The sequence below is a fragment of the Rattus rattus genome, chromosome 4, assembly GCF_011064425.1.
Source record: "Rattus rattus isolate New Zealand chromosome 4, Rrattus_CSIRO_v1, whole genome shotgun sequence".
NCBI lineage: Eukaryota > Metazoa > Chordata > Mammalia > Rodentia > Muridae > Rattus > Rattus rattus.
The window spans coordinates 33,546,002-33,566,015 of record NC_046157.1 but is presented as its reverse complement, the minus strand read 5'-3'; the positions used below and the strand labels follow the sequence as shown (position 1 = coordinate 33,566,015).

The 20,014-nt window shown below is 39.2% G+C and overlaps 1 protein-coding gene across 1 annotated transcript in view; it reads right to left on the bottom strand.

Moving 5' to 3' along the window:
• Myh15 (myosin heavy chain 15) overlaps window positions 1–15,642 on the bottom strand; it is a 135,905-nt gene extending 120,263 nt beyond the window's left edge. The window contains exons 1-7 of the mRNA XM_032899654.1: window positions 15,552–15,642; window positions 11,798–11,904; window positions 8,943–9,086; window positions 5,984–6,140; window positions 5,272–5,299; window positions 4,278–4,371; window positions 1,650–1,742 (exon numbers count right to left, since the gene is read on the bottom strand). Of these exons, the coding sequence (XP_032755545.1) occupies window positions 1,650–1,742; window positions 4,278–4,371; window positions 5,272–5,299; window positions 5,984–6,140; window positions 8,943–9,086; window positions 11,798–11,904; window positions 15,552–15,639 (711 nt within the window). The 5' untranslated portion in view covers window positions 15,640–15,642. The remainder of the gene's footprint in view (window positions 1–1,649; window positions 1,743–4,277; window positions 4,372–5,271; window positions 5,300–5,983; window positions 6,141–8,942; window positions 9,087–11,797; window positions 11,905–15,551) is intronic.
• Window positions 15,643–20,014: the final 4,372 nt, after the last annotated feature.

Here is a 20,014-nt window from a genome sequence, read left to right as displayed (position 1 = left end):
AATGAGATAGATCAGATAATGTCTAGAGAATCAGTTCTCAACCTATGGGTAGTGATCTCTCTGAGGGTAGAACAACCTTTTCATAGAACTTACATATCAGTTATTTACATTATGATTCATAACAGTAGCAAAATTACAGTTATGAAGTAGCAACAAAAATAATTTTATAGATTGGAGTTACCACAGCTGTTTTAAAGTGTTACTTCATTAGAAAGGTGGAGAACCTCTGGTCCAGAGAGAACTACAATTGATTGGCAAGACTGCAGCGGTTGCTAGTGCCACATCTCCTAGTTTCTGCCTGTATGTTTTATGTGCCCTTATAGAATCTATGAGAGCCTCCACACTCTTATTTGAAATAGAGGGAAGTAGCATCTTCTCAGCATGCTTTCATTCATTCAGTGTTCATTGACTGTCTGCCATGATCTAGGAAACTCCAGAGAAACTAAAGACACCTTATTTAAAAAAAAAATAAAAAGGGAAAGAAAAAAAACGTGTTCCTGACCCTTATGAAATATTTCGGAGGAACATTTTGGAGTATTTTTGAATCAAAATAATAGCCACTTTTGCTGTGGTTTAGGAAGTAAGAGAAAAGGGATTGTAAACCAATACCAGGAGATAGACAAAAAGGCTAGGGTTCTTCTTTCTTTATTAAAGTCTAAAAGAAGAACCTATCAAGGCATAAAGGCTGCACAATGCTACCAATATCGTGACATAATGCCAGGTACAATAGCAGCCATGTTTTATGGGATGAGAGGGTGAGAGTCAAAAGTGAAGGTTGGCTAAGGTCCGCCCATGCCAGGAAGGCACCATAGCAAAACATCATTCCAGTAGGGAAAAGAGTGGCTACAACAGGGGACTGAGCTAGAACAATGTCAGCTACACAGACCGTTGTACACTGCCTTTATGCATATGTACTGGTGGAAAGCAAATATGGATGCACTTAGTGTTAATATTCAAAACCTATCTTGATTTCTTCATTTTTATTGGCACTTGCCCAGCATGTGTGAGATCCCAAGATGTCAGAAATGAGGTAATTAGCTTTCATCTATTTTTTAGGTATGTTTGGATAGTCAAATATGAAGCTTCCTTCAGTTTTCCTTAACTTATACAATGGATCCCTGCCACTCATTCTTGGAACAAAATGACTTTGTGAGACTTGGTTTTTACATCCAAATGTTTTCCTCCATCATGGGGATTTATAGTTATCAAAAACACATTGGAAAACCTTGTTCAATAAAAAAAAACCCTGTTAAAGTTAAACATGCAGGAAGAAGGAGTCCATAAACAGGAGCAGAAAGAATAATTAAAAGAATTAGAAAGTGGCTATTAAATTGACTTCAGTATACATTCAAGTCTATAAAATATATAAAACACTATTATAATTGACTAGATGAGCTTTCCTACTACCAAGGTAAAGAAATGTGATTTAAGATAACTACATTCCTCCTGAATGTGTTCTTCCAAACAGAAGATACATAGACAAAGGCAGCTTAATCTCAGCTATAGCTGGTAAGACAATTTTGAGTGATGTAACAATATGATAGAATTTAATCAAAAACATTCTTCTAGATTTCTGTTATTGATGTGCTCAGACATGAGTTCTGATAGCCTAAAAGTTATAGTTTCTGGGGCGCTATCATGGTACTTACAAAACGAGAAGAGTTATCATTTCTCAGCGTTTTGGCATTTCCAAATGCTTCCAAGATAGGATTCATTTGTACAATTTGATCCTCTAAGTTCCCCTAAAAGTTGTGAAAAGAAGCATAGTTGGTTAAATTCACCAGGATTCTACACTGAAACAAACTCCACAAGTGCATATCTAGTCCCATCTCTGCTATAATAACTGATGGCCTAGAGTTTCCAAATGAGATTATAAAACACTACTTTGGGACCTGACATTTAGAAAAAAATGGAAAGATAAAAGATCATAGTTTCATACATTTTCTACAAAGAAATTATTTAGGTGGGCATTAATTAGTAATGTCTTTGTTTGAGTACAAGTGAATAAAAATGTTTATTAACACAGAAAACAAAACTAGAAATTTGTCTTAGGATAATAATTCAGCTTCTTGTCATGATTAGTTTATATTATCCTTACACTATTCCTAGTTAATCTAAAAGTTCAAAACAAGCAGGGACTAGTAATAATACTGATCTTGAATTTGAATTTTGTGTATTCAGTAATATGGGCTTTCTGCACAGAATGGCCCTGAAAGCAATCCTGAAAGACAAGCTACTTCTGTATCAATTCAGAACTGTGTGTTTTATAAATTCATCTTCAAAGACCTGTCTTATGGGATTAATTATATACTATATGATGTTCAAGAATATCCAATGCATAAACACTATTTCCCTTTGAATAATATGCATCTGTTGTCTTCCAAAGAATTACAAAAGGCTATGCAAGCGAGGATGCCCATGGACCCACTGTACATATTAGGTTTTATGTTACATTATGTAAGATCGTAAGACTCAATGTCAAGATAAAAGCAACTAATCCACACCAAACAACAACAAAACTGAGATGCTCGTTGAAATAAAGTTTTACATAGGGGAAATCAGACTTTAAGGATATTTAATGGACATCAACCACATTCAGAAATGATGTGATAAGAAAAGAAATGTTTGGAAGTTTAAAATTTGAACAAAGTGGGTCTACATTTTGACATATTTCTTATTTGTGACAGCAAGATCAGCAGGTGATATACATCATTGGATTGAAAACACAAAGTCACAGTGACAGACATGGACTGATGAGAGGCACATCAGCCCAGTAACACATGGTTCTGAGAATCTCTCAACACTACCTAACTTTGCTTTACTTGGTTGAATTATTTCCAAATTATTATGAAAGCTCACTTCACAGCTAAAGTTGAAGTTAAAAATAACCAAGTGCGATGACCGACTAATTGTTTACCGATACTACCAAGAATAACCTGGAAAGGGAGTCTCAGGGAGTGATTATCTAGCTTAGATTGATATTTCTTGAGTGGGTTTATTGAGGTGGGAAGATCCACCCTGCATATGAGTAGCACCACTTCGTGGACTGGGTCCTGCACTGCAGGAAAATGTAGGAGTGAGCAGAGTACTGGCCTGCATATATTAACTCACTGTTTACTTGACAATGGATGCCATGTAACTAGAATACGGAAGACATGTGATTAGTTATTTCAAGTGCCTGGCACCTTGACTTCCTCGAAATGATCAGAACCTAGAAATATAAGCCAAATGTTTTCCTCCCTAAGTTACTTTAGTCAGTGTTTTATTACAAAAACAAGAAATGAAATTTAAAGACCATGGCTAAAAAAATTTAATAGAGAAGGTAAAGTTTAAAGACAATGTGTTATGAGTAAAGTTGAGCATTGAGGATGTTTTCATTGGGCATTTGGGATCTGATAAAGGAGTTTGGGCAAAGAAGGCCATCATAGATAGATGGATAGATAGATAGATAGATAGATAGATAGATAGATAGATAGATAGATAGATAGACAGATGTGTGTGTGTGTGTGTGTGTGTGTGTGTGTGTGTGTGTGTCTAACATAGCATTGTAGCTAAAGAGAAATATAAGAAGAGGACATTGGAGGCTATGGTCCCTTGGTATAAGAAGGTTTGGATCCTGAAGGGATATTGACCAGAGGGGCAAACCAAGTGAGGCTCCAATAACTGTCCTTTGAAGCAGATGGAGAAGTGTGTGATGCATGCTTTTAGTTTGCTTTCGATAGTTTACTTTGCTCTGTTGATACTCTCAGACAGTAAAGAAAACATGAAAACCTGCCTCTGGATTTTCCTATTTTTGTGGTGGTGTAAATGTGAAATGTTCCTCTAAGCTTGGGTGTTTAAAAACTTGATCCTAAGCTGGTGGTACTGTTTTGGGTGTCTGTGAATCCTTCAGGAGGTGGAGCTTTCCTGATCAACCTGAGCCACTATTGGCCAACCTTAATGGTTTATAGCCTTGGCTCTGATCCGGTTCCTGTTGGTCACCTTCTTCCTGAGTGCCCTAAACTAATACAGTGTGATTACCCAGTCTCCTGCTCCTGGTCTGCCTCTGTCGCTTATGCATTATGCTGAAATCTCAAATAGTATGGCAGAATAAAACTTTCGTCTCTGAAATTGCAGGATCAGATATTTTGCTATAGAATGAGAAAAGTAATTACTACAGCTTTGCTAATTGTTCTATGGTTTTTCCCCCCTCCTCATTCCCCATACTGGTGAGGGAAGAGTTTCCATGACTCAGTACATGAGGCTACCTCACCATTCATGGTGTTATGGACACTTACCAGCTTTTTCTTGGGCTCACTTGTAGCTGCCATGGTGGCAAAATACTGAATGATCAGTTTGGTATTCACTGTCTTTCCAGAGCCAGATTCTCCTCTGTGATTTGAAATTGAAGATAGTTAACTGCTTCTGATGATCAGTGTAATGAACACTATCTAATTCTGATCATACACAGCCCTTTTCTTAGAAAACGACATGCCAATCATTTCACCAGGAAGCTGTGCTTTAGTATTCTCCTTTCCCTTTGATAATTAGGTACATCAGGCCTGCCTTTAGGTATATGAAATTCAGAAATCAGTAATCGCTATTTGTAAAGAGGTAAAGAGCATAAATTTGAATTTGAACTAGCCACTTAGCTCTAAGATTCTAAAAAAAAAAAAAAAAACCCTATCATTCTCTTTAAGATAACAGAAACCAACAGAGAGTCAGTAACACAATCTGCCATTACCCCTTGAGTCTCAGTCACCTGTTCACAATAATATGCCCACTTGGTGTTCTTTCCACTAAAATGAACCTTTAATAAGGTATTCTGAAGGGTGAAGTCTTCTTCACCCTTGTTTGTTATCCTGCAAAGATGCACTATGCACTGCTATATGTACTGCGCCATGGCTACTCAAAGCAGCAAATGATCTGTTTCATGGCATACTCTATGGACCTTCAACCTCTCTGCTCAATTAGTGAGCATAGAGACCTTTGAAGTTGATCATTTGCAAGACTGAGTGGCTCTTCTCTGAGAAGGAACTAAACTAGCCGGTACCCTATGGTTTTTAAGGCGTCTCTTTAAACAATGAGGGCAGATTTCTATAAATCATATTTACAGAATTCTCCAAAATAGTATGGCTACTTGCAGAGTATCTTTTCCTACCTTAAATGCATGTTGTATCTAAAGATTAAACAAGACAAATTTGGACATCTTAAGTTTTACTCTCAGTAAAATATATGTATCCATTTCCAGTTAAACTTCACATAGGTCAAAAAGAAAAATGAAACACTTACGTGAAGAGTATGGACTGGTTCTCTCCATCTACGAGAGAGAGAGAGAGAGAGAGAGAGAGAGAGAGAGAGAGAGAGAGAGAGAGAGAGAGAGAGAGAGAAAGAAAGATGCTGGAATAGTCTTACACTTGAAGCTTATGTACTGGCATGAATTCATTAACAATTTTCTTAGTAATAGTTTCAACTTAATAAGTATTTCAAAATGGAGAAGTATCTGTTTCATCTACACTTATAGGCCCCTCATTTTAAAAAAAAATTGCAGTATAAAACAGATACTTATATTTTTACTAGTCACATGAACACTTTAATTCTAGAGCCATATCCTTGCTCTAAATATAATGAGTAACTACCTAATGGTTGACAATTTTAGCCTTTTGAGAATCATCACATAGTAACAGCTATAGAATAGCTTCTGTGTCAGACAGTATAGCAGATGTAATGAGAACAGACATCTGCAGGGGGCATTATCTGGGCCAGCCTCCAGCCTAAGCACTACAAATGTATTTTTTCACTCTGAAGTACAAGCTAATTGTCCCTGTAACCATGGGAGGCCCATACTATGTTGCCTGTATTTTATCTGGTAGGAAACAGAGGCTTCAAGGGATGAGGCAGCTGTGAGGCCATGCTCTGTTACAATACCTAAGTGTCCTTTGGTGACACGGAGAAAACTAGATTTAGGGATTCTCCCTTTTCGTTTTGTAGGGCATCTACTTACTTCGAAGCATATCCTGAAAGGCATGATTGGCCACAGCAAAGATGTGAGGGGGAGCCTCAGATCGCCTCTTCCTTTTATAGGCAGCCATGACCTCTTTCTGATACACTGGGAGCCACTTGTAAGGGTTTATAGCCACACAGAAGAGGCCTGAATATGTCTGAGGAGAGATCAGAGTGGATTTCAGAAAATAGACTAGCAACACTCCCAGGTTTAACAGGGCTTCCCTGTCATGCAATGCTAGTTTGACGATTTACTTGTAAGGGAACATGGAAGAGGAGAGATTTGAATTCTTGTGAAGAAATGATTTCTAACAGAAGCCGACAAATCTGGGTTAGGCCTACATCAAGACCTCGGATTGCCTCTCTATCTCTGAGAGATGAACTAACTGCTAAAAATATCTGACCCATGTATGCCTCTTGTTAAAAAGATTTTTATTTTTATGTGTAAGTGCATTTGCCTGCATGCATGTATGACTGTGCACATATATGTGCTTGGTGCCAGCAAAGGCGAGAAGAGGACACTGAGTTTTCTTAAGCTGGAGTTATAGATGGCTGTGAACCTCCAGATTGTTACTGGAAACCAAACCTAGTTCCTCTACAAAATCCACAAGTGTTCTTCTGAGCCATTTCTCTAACCTCTACATGTGACTCTTGAAGAGAGACTGAGTTGAAACCAACACAATGAATACCAGTAGCGATAAGAAGCCTAAGAAGTCAAGAAAGCCTTTTCCCCTAGTGCTTTCACAAGAAGTACAATGCCAGTGTTTTTACTTTATTTGAGATGAATGTACTTCAGGACTGCATGTGAATAGATAAGGTTTTAAAGTACCCAGGAGAGAAGTCCAGAGGGCCAGGAGAATGAATGGAAATATGCAGCTGAGGGCAGGGGTTGGGGAAACCTCTAGAAAGTCCCAGAGAGCTGGGTTGTGAGAAGCTCACAGGGCTCAATGGGAGGTGACCTTAGATAAAATGTCTAACAGTGGAGAGGTGGAACCTGAGGAGACCTCCTCCAGTAGGTACACAGCACCCAGTGGAGGGATGGGGTCACCCCACCCATCTTCAAAATTTTTGACCCAGAATTGTTTCTGTCTAAAGGAAATACAGGGACAAAAAATGGAGCAGAGACTGAATAAAAAGCTGTCCAGTGATTAGCCCAACTTGGAACTCATCTCATGCGCAGGCACCAAACCCTGACACTATTATTGATGCCATGTTGTGCTTGCAGACAGGGTCTAGCCTGGCTGTCCTCTAAGAGGTTCTACCAGCAGCTGACTGAGACAGATGCAGATACTCATAGTCAACCATTGGACTGAGGTTTGGGACCTCTATGGAGGAGTTAGAGGAAGGATTGAAGGGGCTGAAGGAAATGGCAGCCCAATAGGAAAAACAACAGTATCAATTAGTCCGGTTCCCTCTGAGCTGTCAGAGACTCAGCCGCCAACCAAAGAGCATACATGGGCTGGTCTGTGGCCCCTGACATATACGTAGCAGAGGACTGCCTTCTCTGGCCTCATAGAGAGGATGGGCCTAATCCTGTAAGACTTGATGCCCTAGACAAGAGGGATGTAAGAGGGGTGAGGTAGAGATGGGTAAGTGGGTAAGGAGGTGAAGCACCCTCTAAAAGGCAAAGAAGAAAGGGATGGGCTGAAGAACTCTGGGGAGTGGACCAGGAAAGGAGGGGCAACATTTGAAATGTAAATAAATAAAATAATTTAATTTTAAAAAATGCTAAAAAAAAAAAAGTACCCATTCAGTGTCAATTGTGTTAAGAGACAAATCTTCAGAGAAACTAAGAGTTACCTGGTAAGGCAGATAGTTGAAAACTAGGATAGTTACCTGTCACAGTCTCAGATCCCTATGGCCACTACCTTTGCCTGTTCTCAGTGTTGCTTCTAATGCATAGGAAAAAAGAGGAGGAACTAACCATCGGGAACTTAATGACCAGAGAAACCAATTGATTTCCCAAGTGCTGGTGAATTACCTGTATGTGTAATCCTCCAACTTATATGTAGAGTTAACTACTAATATTCCATTTTCTTATACAAATGTAGCATCAGGGAGTTTCCAAGACTGGAAATATGGAGAAAGGAGAAAATCTTCTTCACTTGGAACTGCATGGACTTTCTCAGCAACATGGACAGTGTGTCATTAAAAGAGCTAGTCCCATCTTCTCTCAGGGGCTTGCTGTAGTGTCCTTTCAAACACAAGTATCTTTCACAGGGTCAGGACAAGCCTTAATGATGCTCTTGGACTTCCATGCATAAAGCAATAGGTATATACACATGATGAATACAAATTCAGGTCCATATATAGTGAATTCCTGTCTATATCTGAACTTAGCAGTGTTCCAGGTCCATAAATGGAGTATTTTTATAATTTGTTTGTTTGCTTATTTGCTTGGTTTTTGAAACAGGGTCTCTCTACATAGCTCTAGCTGTCTGGAAATTCACTATGTAGACAAGGGTGGCCAGAAATTCACAATTCATTTGCTTTTACCTCTCAAGTGCTGGGATTAAAAATGTGTATCACCAAACCCAGCCTTTTTATCTTTTTCATTAACTGATTTTAAGTAAATACACATGAGTGTCACGTATATGAATACAAGCACGTCCTCATTTTATCTTTATGCAAAATTATGTTGGAAGAGCAACATTTCGATTATATTTTCCTCCAGAAATATTGTTGGTAGACTACATTGCCTTAACTAATAAGTAACTGAGCTGTCATGTGGACTTTACTCTATGAGATTCTATGCTTCATACTTTCAATTTAGTATGCCATTCTCTGAGAAATGACATGCATGCTCACCAGATAAAACTAAAGAATATGTTGAGACAATGACTTCTGAGTGGATGTTCATGTGACGCTATTGTAACTCAATGTAAGATATCGCTGAAGGAAGTTGAGACAGCGAATACAAGTTCCAACATGAGATTTCCTAGTAAAGCCTATATACATACATAGATCATCCAATGGTCATATCGCCTCCTCAGGGTGTGCAGTACAGACGCTTCATTGATGTAAAGCAGCATTGACAGATCTTCAATTATTTCAAGCTCAGCAGGGTTCATCTGTTGAATTTCGTCCTCCCTAATTCTCAGACTCTGCAGAAACAGAAAAGGAAAAGGGTTGTGCATGCCTTTAATCCCAGCATTGCAGAGGCAAGACGAGTCTCTGTGAGTTCACGGCCAGCCTGGTCTACATAGTGAGTGTTAGTGAGCCCAGGATAGCCAGGGCAACATAAAGAGATCTTGTCTCAACACACAAGCTTCTTCTATCTCCCTTGTGCACACATGTTTTTGTATACTTTTGAAAAGACTTCAGAGTAGACAACCATTTACATTGTGGTTTCAAGGCTGTTACAATTTGAATCCTTAGTGTTCCCCAAAAAACTTATGTGTTAAATCCCTGCTACTGTGGAGAGGTTGTAGACCCTTTAAAAACTGTGGCCGTAGGTGATTGGAGGAATGTCATTTTAGGGTTGTGGGTATTGAAGGTATTGTGCAGCCCCACCATCCACTTCACATTCCTTTGTCTACAGACCAGAAAGTGATAGGTTTATGACTGCTTGCGCTCTCACTATAATGTACTGTCCTGCTCGTGCCCACTGCCAAATGACTCCTAATATAAAATCACTACATTTTGAACTGTATTTCAGATCAGAATCTAAGGAACAGGTAGAGGATGTTACAGTTTGGAATATAGTTTGGGAATCTCCCCCAATAGTACGTATTTTGGAAACTTAATTTACAGGAGGGCAAAAATAGAGAGGTGGTGGGGGACACAGATGAGATCCAACCTAAAGTTTGTTTAGGACACTGAGATTGCTGCACTGGAGTGGGCTGAGGTAGCTCTCTTCTGGCTCTCAGTTCTCATGAAAAGATGCTATGATGTACTTACAGACAAGAGCCTATTATAACTGCCTCCAAGATATCCAACAAGCAGCTGGAAGAGTCAGATGCAGATATTTACATCCAACCAGTAGACAGAAGCTGAGGGCCCCCCATGGTGGAATAGGGAAAAGCTGGATGAAGCTGAGGAGGAGGGCAACCCCATAAGAAAACCAGCAGTCTCAATTAACCCGGACTCCTGAGATCTCTCAGACATTGAGCCACCAGGCAGCATACACCAGCTGATATGAGGCCCTGACACATACAGCAGAGGACTGACTGCCTGGTCTGGCCCCAGTGAGAGAAGTTGTACCTAACCCTTAAGAGACTTGAGGCCCTAGGTAGTGAGGAGGTCTGGGGTGGGCCATCCTCTCAGAGAAGGGGGAAGAGGTATGGGATAGGAAACAGTCAGAAGGTGGACAGGGAAGGGGATTATGACTGAACTGTAATAAAAGATTAAAGAATAAAAATAAAAAAGCCTAAAAATTAAATACATTTGGTTGGCCATTCCCTCTGTCTCTGTTCCATCCCTAGTGCCTGAATTTCTTGTGTGACCTAAATGGGAGAGGAAGCACCTAGCCTTACAGAGACTTGAGGATATGGAGGGGGAGAACCCACCTGCTCAGAGGAGAAGGAGAGGGAGGAGGGAGGAAGGATTGTGGGAGGGGGTGACCAGGAGGAGGGCAGTGGGCAGAATGTAAAGTGAAAAAGTAAAGAAAAATTAAAATTAAATTGTTTTAAAATGAAATGAGAAAGAAAGGAAAGAAGGAAGGAAGGAAGGAAGGAAGGAAGGAAGGAAGGAAGGAAGGAAGGAAGGAAGGGAGGAAGGGAGGGAGGAAGGAAGGAAGACAGATAGACAGACAGACAGACAGGCATTTGGCTAGTCAGCAGCATCTTTATCCCATATCTTGCTATGTGATGTTTCTCTTACACATACACTCCCATTATTTACTTGCCGTCCCCCATTACGATTCTCAGCATAGCTAAGCTGGCATGGAGAACACGTTCGTGAGACTCTAGAATTGTGAATAATTAACTCATGTTATGGTCTAGGGGGGAAAAAGCTGGTTTAAAGAACTGGTCTCTGGTTAGCAGCACTATTGAGAGGTAATTTGGTCATGAGGGTATCACTTCATCAGTACATTGATCTCTTGATGAGTTTAAAGCTGGTTGTCCTATAGCTAGGAGAGCCTAGCTTAGGAACATGTGAATATGAATATATGACATAAAAGCATATACGTTCTCTCTGTGCTATTTGTCTCTATTTCTCTTTGTTTCCTGCAAGGTTAACAGCTTTCCTCTGCCATCGAAGCCTTTATTCTCTTTCTCTAGAATTTACCTGGACATTACCTATCCCTTAGTTATTCTGATATGATATTATTTTATTAAAATAACGATCCTTTTAGTTAAAAAAAACATTTTGAAAGTGCTAGAAATTAAACCTAAGTTGTCATGCTTAGTAGGCAAGAGCTCTGTCCCCAGTCCGCCTTTTCCTTGATGCTGCAGAAAGCGAGATTCAGCACTTGGGAGACAGAAGGATCATGAGCTTGAGGTCATTCTAGAAACCATAGATTGAAACTGTGTATCAAGAAAAAATAAGCAACAGAAGTTACGTAAGGGAGGAAGAGGAGCAGGAAAGAAAAGATGGAAGGAACAGGAGGAAGTAGGAGGAACTTGAAATGTTATTAAAACAGGTGGAAACAATTGTGAAGTCCAGAGTTTGTATTTTCTACTCTAACCACCTTATTTACAGTCACTGGATGTCTTGGATGGTAAGGGTAAGAGTACCCTAAACATGAACGAGGACTCCAAGGTTTATCCGTGGCATCACTTACCCTAGGAGCACAGTATTAAAGAAAGGATATACTCAGTGACTTGACTAGGCAGAGAGCACAGACAACCCAGAAGGAAAAAGCTTGCTTTACCTCCCCATCTCTAGTCTCTACAATAACGTGTCCATCACTGCTGCTTTCTTTAACCTCAGCCTCAATATAAGCATTCTTCCCATCAGGAACCCAGCATTTCTTCTGCCCTAGAAAGAAAAGATGGGTTATAACTACAGCACTCAAGGGCCTCTCCATTCGTTGTTTTCACACCAATAGTCTTGTTTCTACCAAGTCTTGGGGCTATCAATAGAAGTCACAAAGTTACATAATCACAGGAATTCTAACTATGACTGACTACTACATACTTGTAAAGAAACAAGAATTTCCACAAGCAGATGTCTGCCAGCATCATGGGCCCTTAGGTTATAAGAAAATTGTCCGATTAACTCACCTTCTCCATCCAGATCCCAGATCCCCTTAAAATACTCATTCAAAAATGATCTAGTTACTTCTGTGGAATATTATATGTTAATGGACTTGTCCTTAAGGGTTTCTATACATTATATTTAAATCTTTGAATGACAGTCTGTTAAGAGAAGGACATGCTAAATTGAAGAGATTGAAGGAGAATATCAGTTGTTTTGTTATATAATAAAATTGACTTGTATTTCCCATCATATATTATTTTTCCTTCTGCTGTCCCTTCAGTCAATGCCTTATCCCTAAGAAATGAAGTCTTTCATAAAGGTAACCCATAAAATACTTGGTGAAATAAGTTAGAAGTCCCGTGAATAAAGAAAAAGCTTCTCTAGGTTCATTTAAATACTCAGCAAATTGGTGGCCACCTGGGGCAATTAGCCATTTAAGATGAATAGGAAAAATGCTCTTCAAAGAAAATGAGTCTTAGCATGCTACAAGAGTTCCTCAGTCAAGTAGGTAAAAGGGCAAGGGGAAAACCACATTTGACTATGATGCTAATGGGAATGACAACTAGGTTACCACCTCCATCTCTAAAATATGAGTTATCAAAGTATCATGTATTTCAGTGCTGCAGGACAAGTGGCCTTTACCAGATGCTTTCCCTAAAGGTGGGCTGTGTGTCACGGTGATGAGTGTGTACAAAAGGAGGAAATGAACTGGGTACTATTCTCGTCTTCTCCCTCAGTTCTTGTCTCTGCATAGAACTGCATTGCTCACTATTTTCTTACTATAACAATCTACAGTGTACTGCTTTCTCCCCTTCCCTAACTACAAACAATCCCCCCTGAAAACTGCTTTGTAAGCAGATGTGAAAATCCCTTATAACTAAGTTTTCATTGCCGTTCTGATTTTTTTTATGCTTTTGAATACTGGTTTTGTGTTGTACTTATTATTTTGCTCCCTTTTATGCAAACACTGATGTTTTCATCTTAGTTTGTGAAAATATATTTGATTTTCAAAAGTACTTCCTTAGCATTTTAAAGGCTATGAATTTCAAAACGTATTATTACTTAAAAGAAATCTGATGATTCTTTCTGTCTTTGTCTCTCTGTCTCTCTCTGTCACTGTCTTTCTCTGTCACTGTCTGGCTGGCTGGCTGGTTGTTCCTGAACTTGGAAAGAAGGATAACACATGTACACAGTGCCAACAGTGTCATAGCTAATTATTAGCCATGATTAGACTAATGACTCTAAACATCAAATTACCATCCTCCTAAATTAGTTTTACTCTATTATCTGTGCTCCCTTTAACAAGTGCTTGGCTTCTTTGTTCTCCTCAGTATTTCTCTCAAGCGAGGCTCACCTACCACCCCATGGTGAGCTCTTTGTTTCATCATCAGGGAAGCACAATAATGCGGAGAGCTCCGGATGCAGATGGCAGTGCATTTGAATTGGGTCATCTAGACTTTAGTACTGGTCTTGCTTCTAAGGAGTTGTCTAGCAACCATTTTGTCTTATTGAGTTTTGTTTTTCTCATCTATAAATGAAGAATATTTTTCCTATATTATTTCCTTTTTCCTAACTTCTCTGATTATATATCTCATATAATATGAAGATGGTGAACATTTACTAATGAAGATTTGAGATGTATAAAAATATTTAAAACACTAAAACCAACCATAAACAAGCTGAGAAGTGACCAACGTTGTTTCTTTGTATCATTTCTTATGGGGCTTTGTTCTATGGTATGAGAGAAAATTAAATTAAATTTAAATGTATAGTCATATTAAATAGAAATTTACCTTCTTCTAGGAAAAAAAATCATTGGTTTGCCTTGGGAGAGTTCTTTTTATATTCACCTCTAAAATCATTGTTGTTCCTCCCTAACACCCAGCACTTCTAGTTTTCTTTTCTTTTCATTATGTTCTATTAAACTTACTCTCGAGCTTATAGCACTAGTTGGTGCTAACGGCAATCAAGGAAAGTAGGCAGGACAAGTGTTTTTGTTTATCTAACTTTGGCAGGTGAATAAAAAGAAGACTCAGTAAGGCAAGATGCTTCATTCCACTGATAAAGCAAGGGATTGAAATCCAAGCTGGCCAACTACCCATTATTAAGCTGTTTCCATTTGGCCTGAGTCCTGAACACAAACTCTGCTGTCACCTAGCCCAGAGAGAGTAAGAACTTTTGTAAAATTTTTTTAATCTTTTGCTGCCAATGAATGTCTATAAAGAAGGGTTATATGTTTAAAATGTTATCAAGATTATACTGATTGCTCTATGTTAAACAATCAGAGTGTTGACTCTCTAGATTAAATTCTCTTTACTGTGTTGGTGGAATTTTGATTTTTTCCCTCCCTGGTAGCACCATCACCATCTTGTCTTAGTTGCCTAACTGCCTTTGAAATGCCTCCGCATGGCCACTTCTGACTTTGGGGAGTGCTCTGTTATTCTATTTGATCTGAAGGATTATAATTAGCTACTTTGAAATGCAATCACACTAATGAAATACAAGGACAGGAAACTGGGAGCTGATCCAGGACTGGTAGGTCTGTGACGGAAATACAATTTCCTTCATAATTGGCTTGTATTATAATTGGTCACATTAAAGTCTAATGTTGACTAATTCTGGGTACCAGAACAATGTTCAGTTTTTATTGTGCACTGTTAAATAATTTTGGAATTAAGACATGTAGGTGACCTGATGCCAAGCCACACTGTGAATCTGACTTCCAAATCTCCAATTAGCTAAAATTTAGAGAATGGTCATGCAGCCCAGAAATATTAAAAAGAATGAGGGTGAAGGTTACATTTATTTGGAAATTTTAATGTAAAACTTGGCCTTTTTATTTGAAGCTAAATCCTCATTAACCTTTGGCCTTGCTTGAAGCATAAAGAAATTGTGAATTCCAATGGCAGTCTCCTAACTGATCTTTCTTTTACTTTGGCTAAGAAACCCCGCTGACCTATGCCAGAAGGCCAGGTTCCAACAGCAGGAATGTCTTCAGACAAAGACAAGCTCTCACTTCCAGCCCTGCAGCTCACAAACATCATTTCCCTCCTTCTTCACAGTGTGCAAAGAAAACAACTTTCAGCCAAGCCACAGACCTCCCCCTGCTAAAATGTGCTCACTGATAATTAATAGGTTTCTAAGGAAACCTTGATCTATGGCAACTCCTAGAAGAGAGTGCTAGTCAATGGACTACATAAATGTGGTGTGGATTCCTCCCAGCTACCTTCCTGTTTTCTTTGAAATTACTATTCCTGGCCCGGACACTTTGATGTCTTCAATTGTTCAAAGGTTCATAGCAACTGTTGGCATGCCATTTGAATAGGTTAGTCTCCAGAACTGGTGGCCATCTTGTTCTGCAAAATAGTTCTGCTCCCTTGAAGTAATAATATAAAGTCAAGGCAGCAGTTTCCACAAAGTCTTACCATCAAAGGCTGGGGGCTGGAACCAAGGCTCAGCTTTATTTCTTCTGAGGAAGGCTGCAGCATCTCCAAACTCAGACAGATCCATCATTCTTAAAATAACCACTGGGGGACGATGGAGGGCCGGGATAATGTAGGACTGCAGGAAATGGAAAAGGATTTGTTCTGCAAAAAGATATAAGGAGAGAAAGAATTGAGGCACTCATCCTAAAATGGTAAATCATTCATAATAGACCAAACAATGCTTCTTCTATACCTGTGTCATAGTACAACTGAACTCAAGAACGTCTAACTCCATCAAAGGCAGGTCGTTCATTAAGCACTGAAGGCTCAGTGCCTAGGGCCAAATGTCCTTTCAGGAAACTATAAAAATGCATCACTTTAAATGTCAGAAGAAAAATATAAATAAAATATCAATGATTTATAACCATGACCCAGCTTTTCTTTGTCTTTATACCATCAAAATTTCAAAAATAAATTTTAATAATTTTGTAGAAGAAATGCCTCTAAAATCACAAAATTTCCTGAGTCTGGTAGAGGTCAAATTATAACCTTGGGCCACAGAATTCCTACTTAGGCAAGGGGCAAAGTAGGTAAAATTGACAAATGTCAAGTTGCAGACACTAGACCTCTTGATATAAATGGAGGATAGACTCTAACTGCCTCTAGGTATATCAAATATTATGCAGAGAATAAGATGACCAAGGAGAGAAGGTATTCAGATACGTTTTTAGTATGGGTATAAAGTGAGAAAAATGTCAGAGTCCTTTCAGAGATGACTATCTGGGTCGGATAGTTTATAAAACCAGAGGCAGATGGACACTGAGGGGCTGAGGAAAACAAGAGCTGGGAGTGGGAAGCTGGTTGGGGTCGGGGGAAAAGCAGGTATGAGTGGAAATGTTTACTGAGTCAAGAAATATTTGCCAGGCAAATAAGTCAGCCTGAAGTCTCTGAATCCCTTCATCTTGGTTATATTATAGGCAATTTTTATAAAGAAGCCACCCTTCCTATAATGAGGGTCAGCAAGGTCAGAATGAGGGAAGCTGGACGGAGAGCAACAGGAAGAGGTGTACTCATAAAGCTAAAATCCCATCTCTTGCCCTGAGCAGATGCTTTTGATGGGGTTGCTTTGTATTTGGAAATATTTTTGCTCTCTACTTTCTAACACATACTCCTTCCCTCCATCCTTTCCTGACACTCAAATAGAAGAGTCCCTCCCTGGACCTTGGTTTTCTGATTCCCCACACATAGAACCCTTGCTGTCGTCTTTGATTCTTCCTTCCTCCCTCGCCTTGTCTATATTCAATGAATCACCACATGGCATTCTTTTCATAGTCATCAAATCCTTATCCACTTTTATTCGGCACAGCTTAGATTACCACAAAGCCTACCCATTCTCTGAGAAGAGCCCGGCCTCATGGCTAACGAGCCAGCTGTAGCTCTGTCTGCAATGCAGCCTGTGTGTCTAAGGCCCGGATTACTGGATCATACATGTACCAAATGGAAAACCAGAACATTTCCAAGAGGTTAGATTTGGAACTTAGGTGCCACTCTAAGACAAAATACTGCTTCAGTGGAGGGGTACAAACTGGAGCATTGAGGTTGGCACTCCGGTGGGATTACCAGTGTCACAGGTGTTCTAATCAGTAAGGAGGAAGTCACAAGACTGAAGAAAAGAAACAACACAGGAGAGCAAGGAAGAAAAGTGAGAGTAGCTTTCCTAGCAATGGTACCCTGGAGACTTAGATCCCATTCTTGGTTTTGCTTCCTGTAAGTTCAACAAACTCTCAACTAACTCCTTCTTAAGCCCCAATTTAAGTGTTCTTGAGTGTGTTTCTCTTGTTTTCTATTCAAGTACTGATACATATAAATATCCATCATTATAATCAATAATTATTTTGTACACAGGAAGATGCCTCTGTGTGTGATAAGAGTACTTGCTTACAACCCTGACGACTGGCAACTGAGAAGCTGAGTTTGATCCCTGAGATCCACATAATGGAAGGAGAGACTGTACTTCTTTAAGTTGATCGATAGCCACAAACCAGTCTACACACATGCAAATGCATGTGCGTGTGTGTACATGCTCTCTCTCTCTCTCTCTCTCTCTCTCTCTCTTTCTCTCTCTCTCTCTCTCTCTCTCACACACACACACACACACACACACACACACTAAAAGTTTAAAGTATTACTTAATCTTGCTCAATATTTGTATGATTTCTGAGAGCTATGTTAAATATGTGGGAAAGTATCTTTACTTCCTAAATTATTTTGTGGATCTAAGATACATAAAGCCATAAAACGAACAGTAACAAAGGCTGGTATTTCAGTTTCTTTTCTGTATTGTAACTGCATATAGAACAAACCCATACATATTTACTTAGTTTGTGGTTCTGAAGATCTGAAATTCAAGGGCATGATGTCATAACTATTAGCGTCCAGTAAGGGCCTTCTTGCTATGTCCTGAAATGACAAATCTCATCATATGATAGATGATAAAACCATGCCAGAATAAAACCCTGCTTTTATGGTTAAAAATAAATAAACCATTTTCCACAATCCATAAATGGGTTAATTCACTCATGAGGGAAATCATGATAAGCTTGAAAATTAGTTTTCACATACATTTAAAGCATAGCAGTAAATAAAGAGGGAAATTTGAAAGATGGTAGCTATGGTTAAGTAGATGTAAATACAATAAAGCAAAATTCTGCGTGGATTGTACCCTTTCCTTGATTATATTCCCTTTAGTCCTTTCCCTGGTGGCCTAGTTGCTCCAATCTCTCCTGATTGGAGCTGAGCAGTAAGTTTCATAGGAAAGGGATGCAGAATTGCATACAATAATAGTGTTTCTATAATGAGCCTAAATGTATTTGATATCTCTTAAGAAACTGATAAAAGAGTTGAATGAGTTTCATATCAGCAGCCTTGATAGTTTTCCATGTTGGTTTTTTTTTCATAATTTATTAGATTTCCTTGTTATCTTCTGTGGGTATTTCCCTTTAAAGCTTTCCAATGCCAAGAAACTATGCCGCAAATAATGCAGAAAAAAATTAAAGATTTATCCAGTGTGTAAACACTAATATCTTTTAGCAAAGCTGCTTTGATTCTTCACACGGAAGACAACATGCCAAAAGAAATGAGAATGGATTTCTCCAGATGTCAAGAGAGGACGAAGAGAATTACCAAGCATGTAAATGATTCCAAACAAGCCAGGGCATATGTCTCAAGGCAGGAAAGGAAACTCATTTGAAACACAAGGCCCAGTGAACACTACAAATCTGGGGAGTGCTCTTAATTAGGGACAATACTGTGTAAAACAATAATGTTGGTGACTGCTAATATTCATGCTGCTGAATAGTCTTATTGTCCTTCCCTTAGAAAGATTTACTGGGTGGAAAACCCGTAAGTACTCAGTCTTTCTGAAGAAATCTACCATGCTTCTGGCAGCTATTATACCTGTATTATATTTACTCATATGCAATTTGGATCTCAATTTTTAAAAAAGTGCCTCCAGCAGGCTATCTCCTTAAAGAGAAATGTGAAAGTGTTTGACTGAATTGTGAACCAATAACTCTGAATAAATAATTGGTGTACTAATTAACTTATGATTTGGGTATAAAAAAATGATCTAAAAGGCATATGCGCTGAAGGTTTGGTTCCAATTGGCAGTGCCATTGAGCAGTGATTGGATATGAAGGTTATAACTTTCTCTGTGAATGAATCCATTAATGAACTTCATCTTCGATTAGCTGAATGGGCTGCTACGAGGTGGAACCTACTAGGATGAAGACTGCCCTCGAAAGATATGGCTTTTGTTCTGGTTCCTCTCGCCTTGCTTCTAGGGTGCCACAAAGTGAGCCGCCCAGTTCTGTCACGCTGTTCTGCTAACGCTGTATTCCTTCACTTGTCCCAGAGACAATTGGGCCAGCTGGCATGGATTGAAGCCTTGGAACTGTGAGTCAAAAGTCCCTTATATTTCTCGGGTATTCTGTCACAGTGATAAAAAGCTGTCTAGCCCATTCAGGACCCACCCCTATGGACATTGTGGGCCTTTCTGTTCAACTGCCTCCCTTCTCTGGTTCCCCTCTCCCAGCTAGTTCTGGGACTCCATCCAGTGCAGTGCTATCTCTCTGTACACTCCCTCATCTCTCCATCTCTCATTAAGATCTTGGGTCCATGCACTGTGCTAATTTATTATTTATGTAAGGAAAGTTTCTGAATAAATTATGTCATATATTAAATTGCCTGGCATTGCCAGAAGCTTGTGGATTCAACAGTAAGGCACGTTTAGAGTAAATTGCAGTCTTTCCCACAGGATAAGATCTTAATGAACATCTAGAGAATTAACAACTGATAAAGATTAATCCATCTCCCAACACCGCAGTGTAATGCTGTAGTGTCTCCTAGCCAAGATATAGTTCAGGAGGTGTTGGGTTCTAGATGGTCTGCTCTTCCTTTCCTAG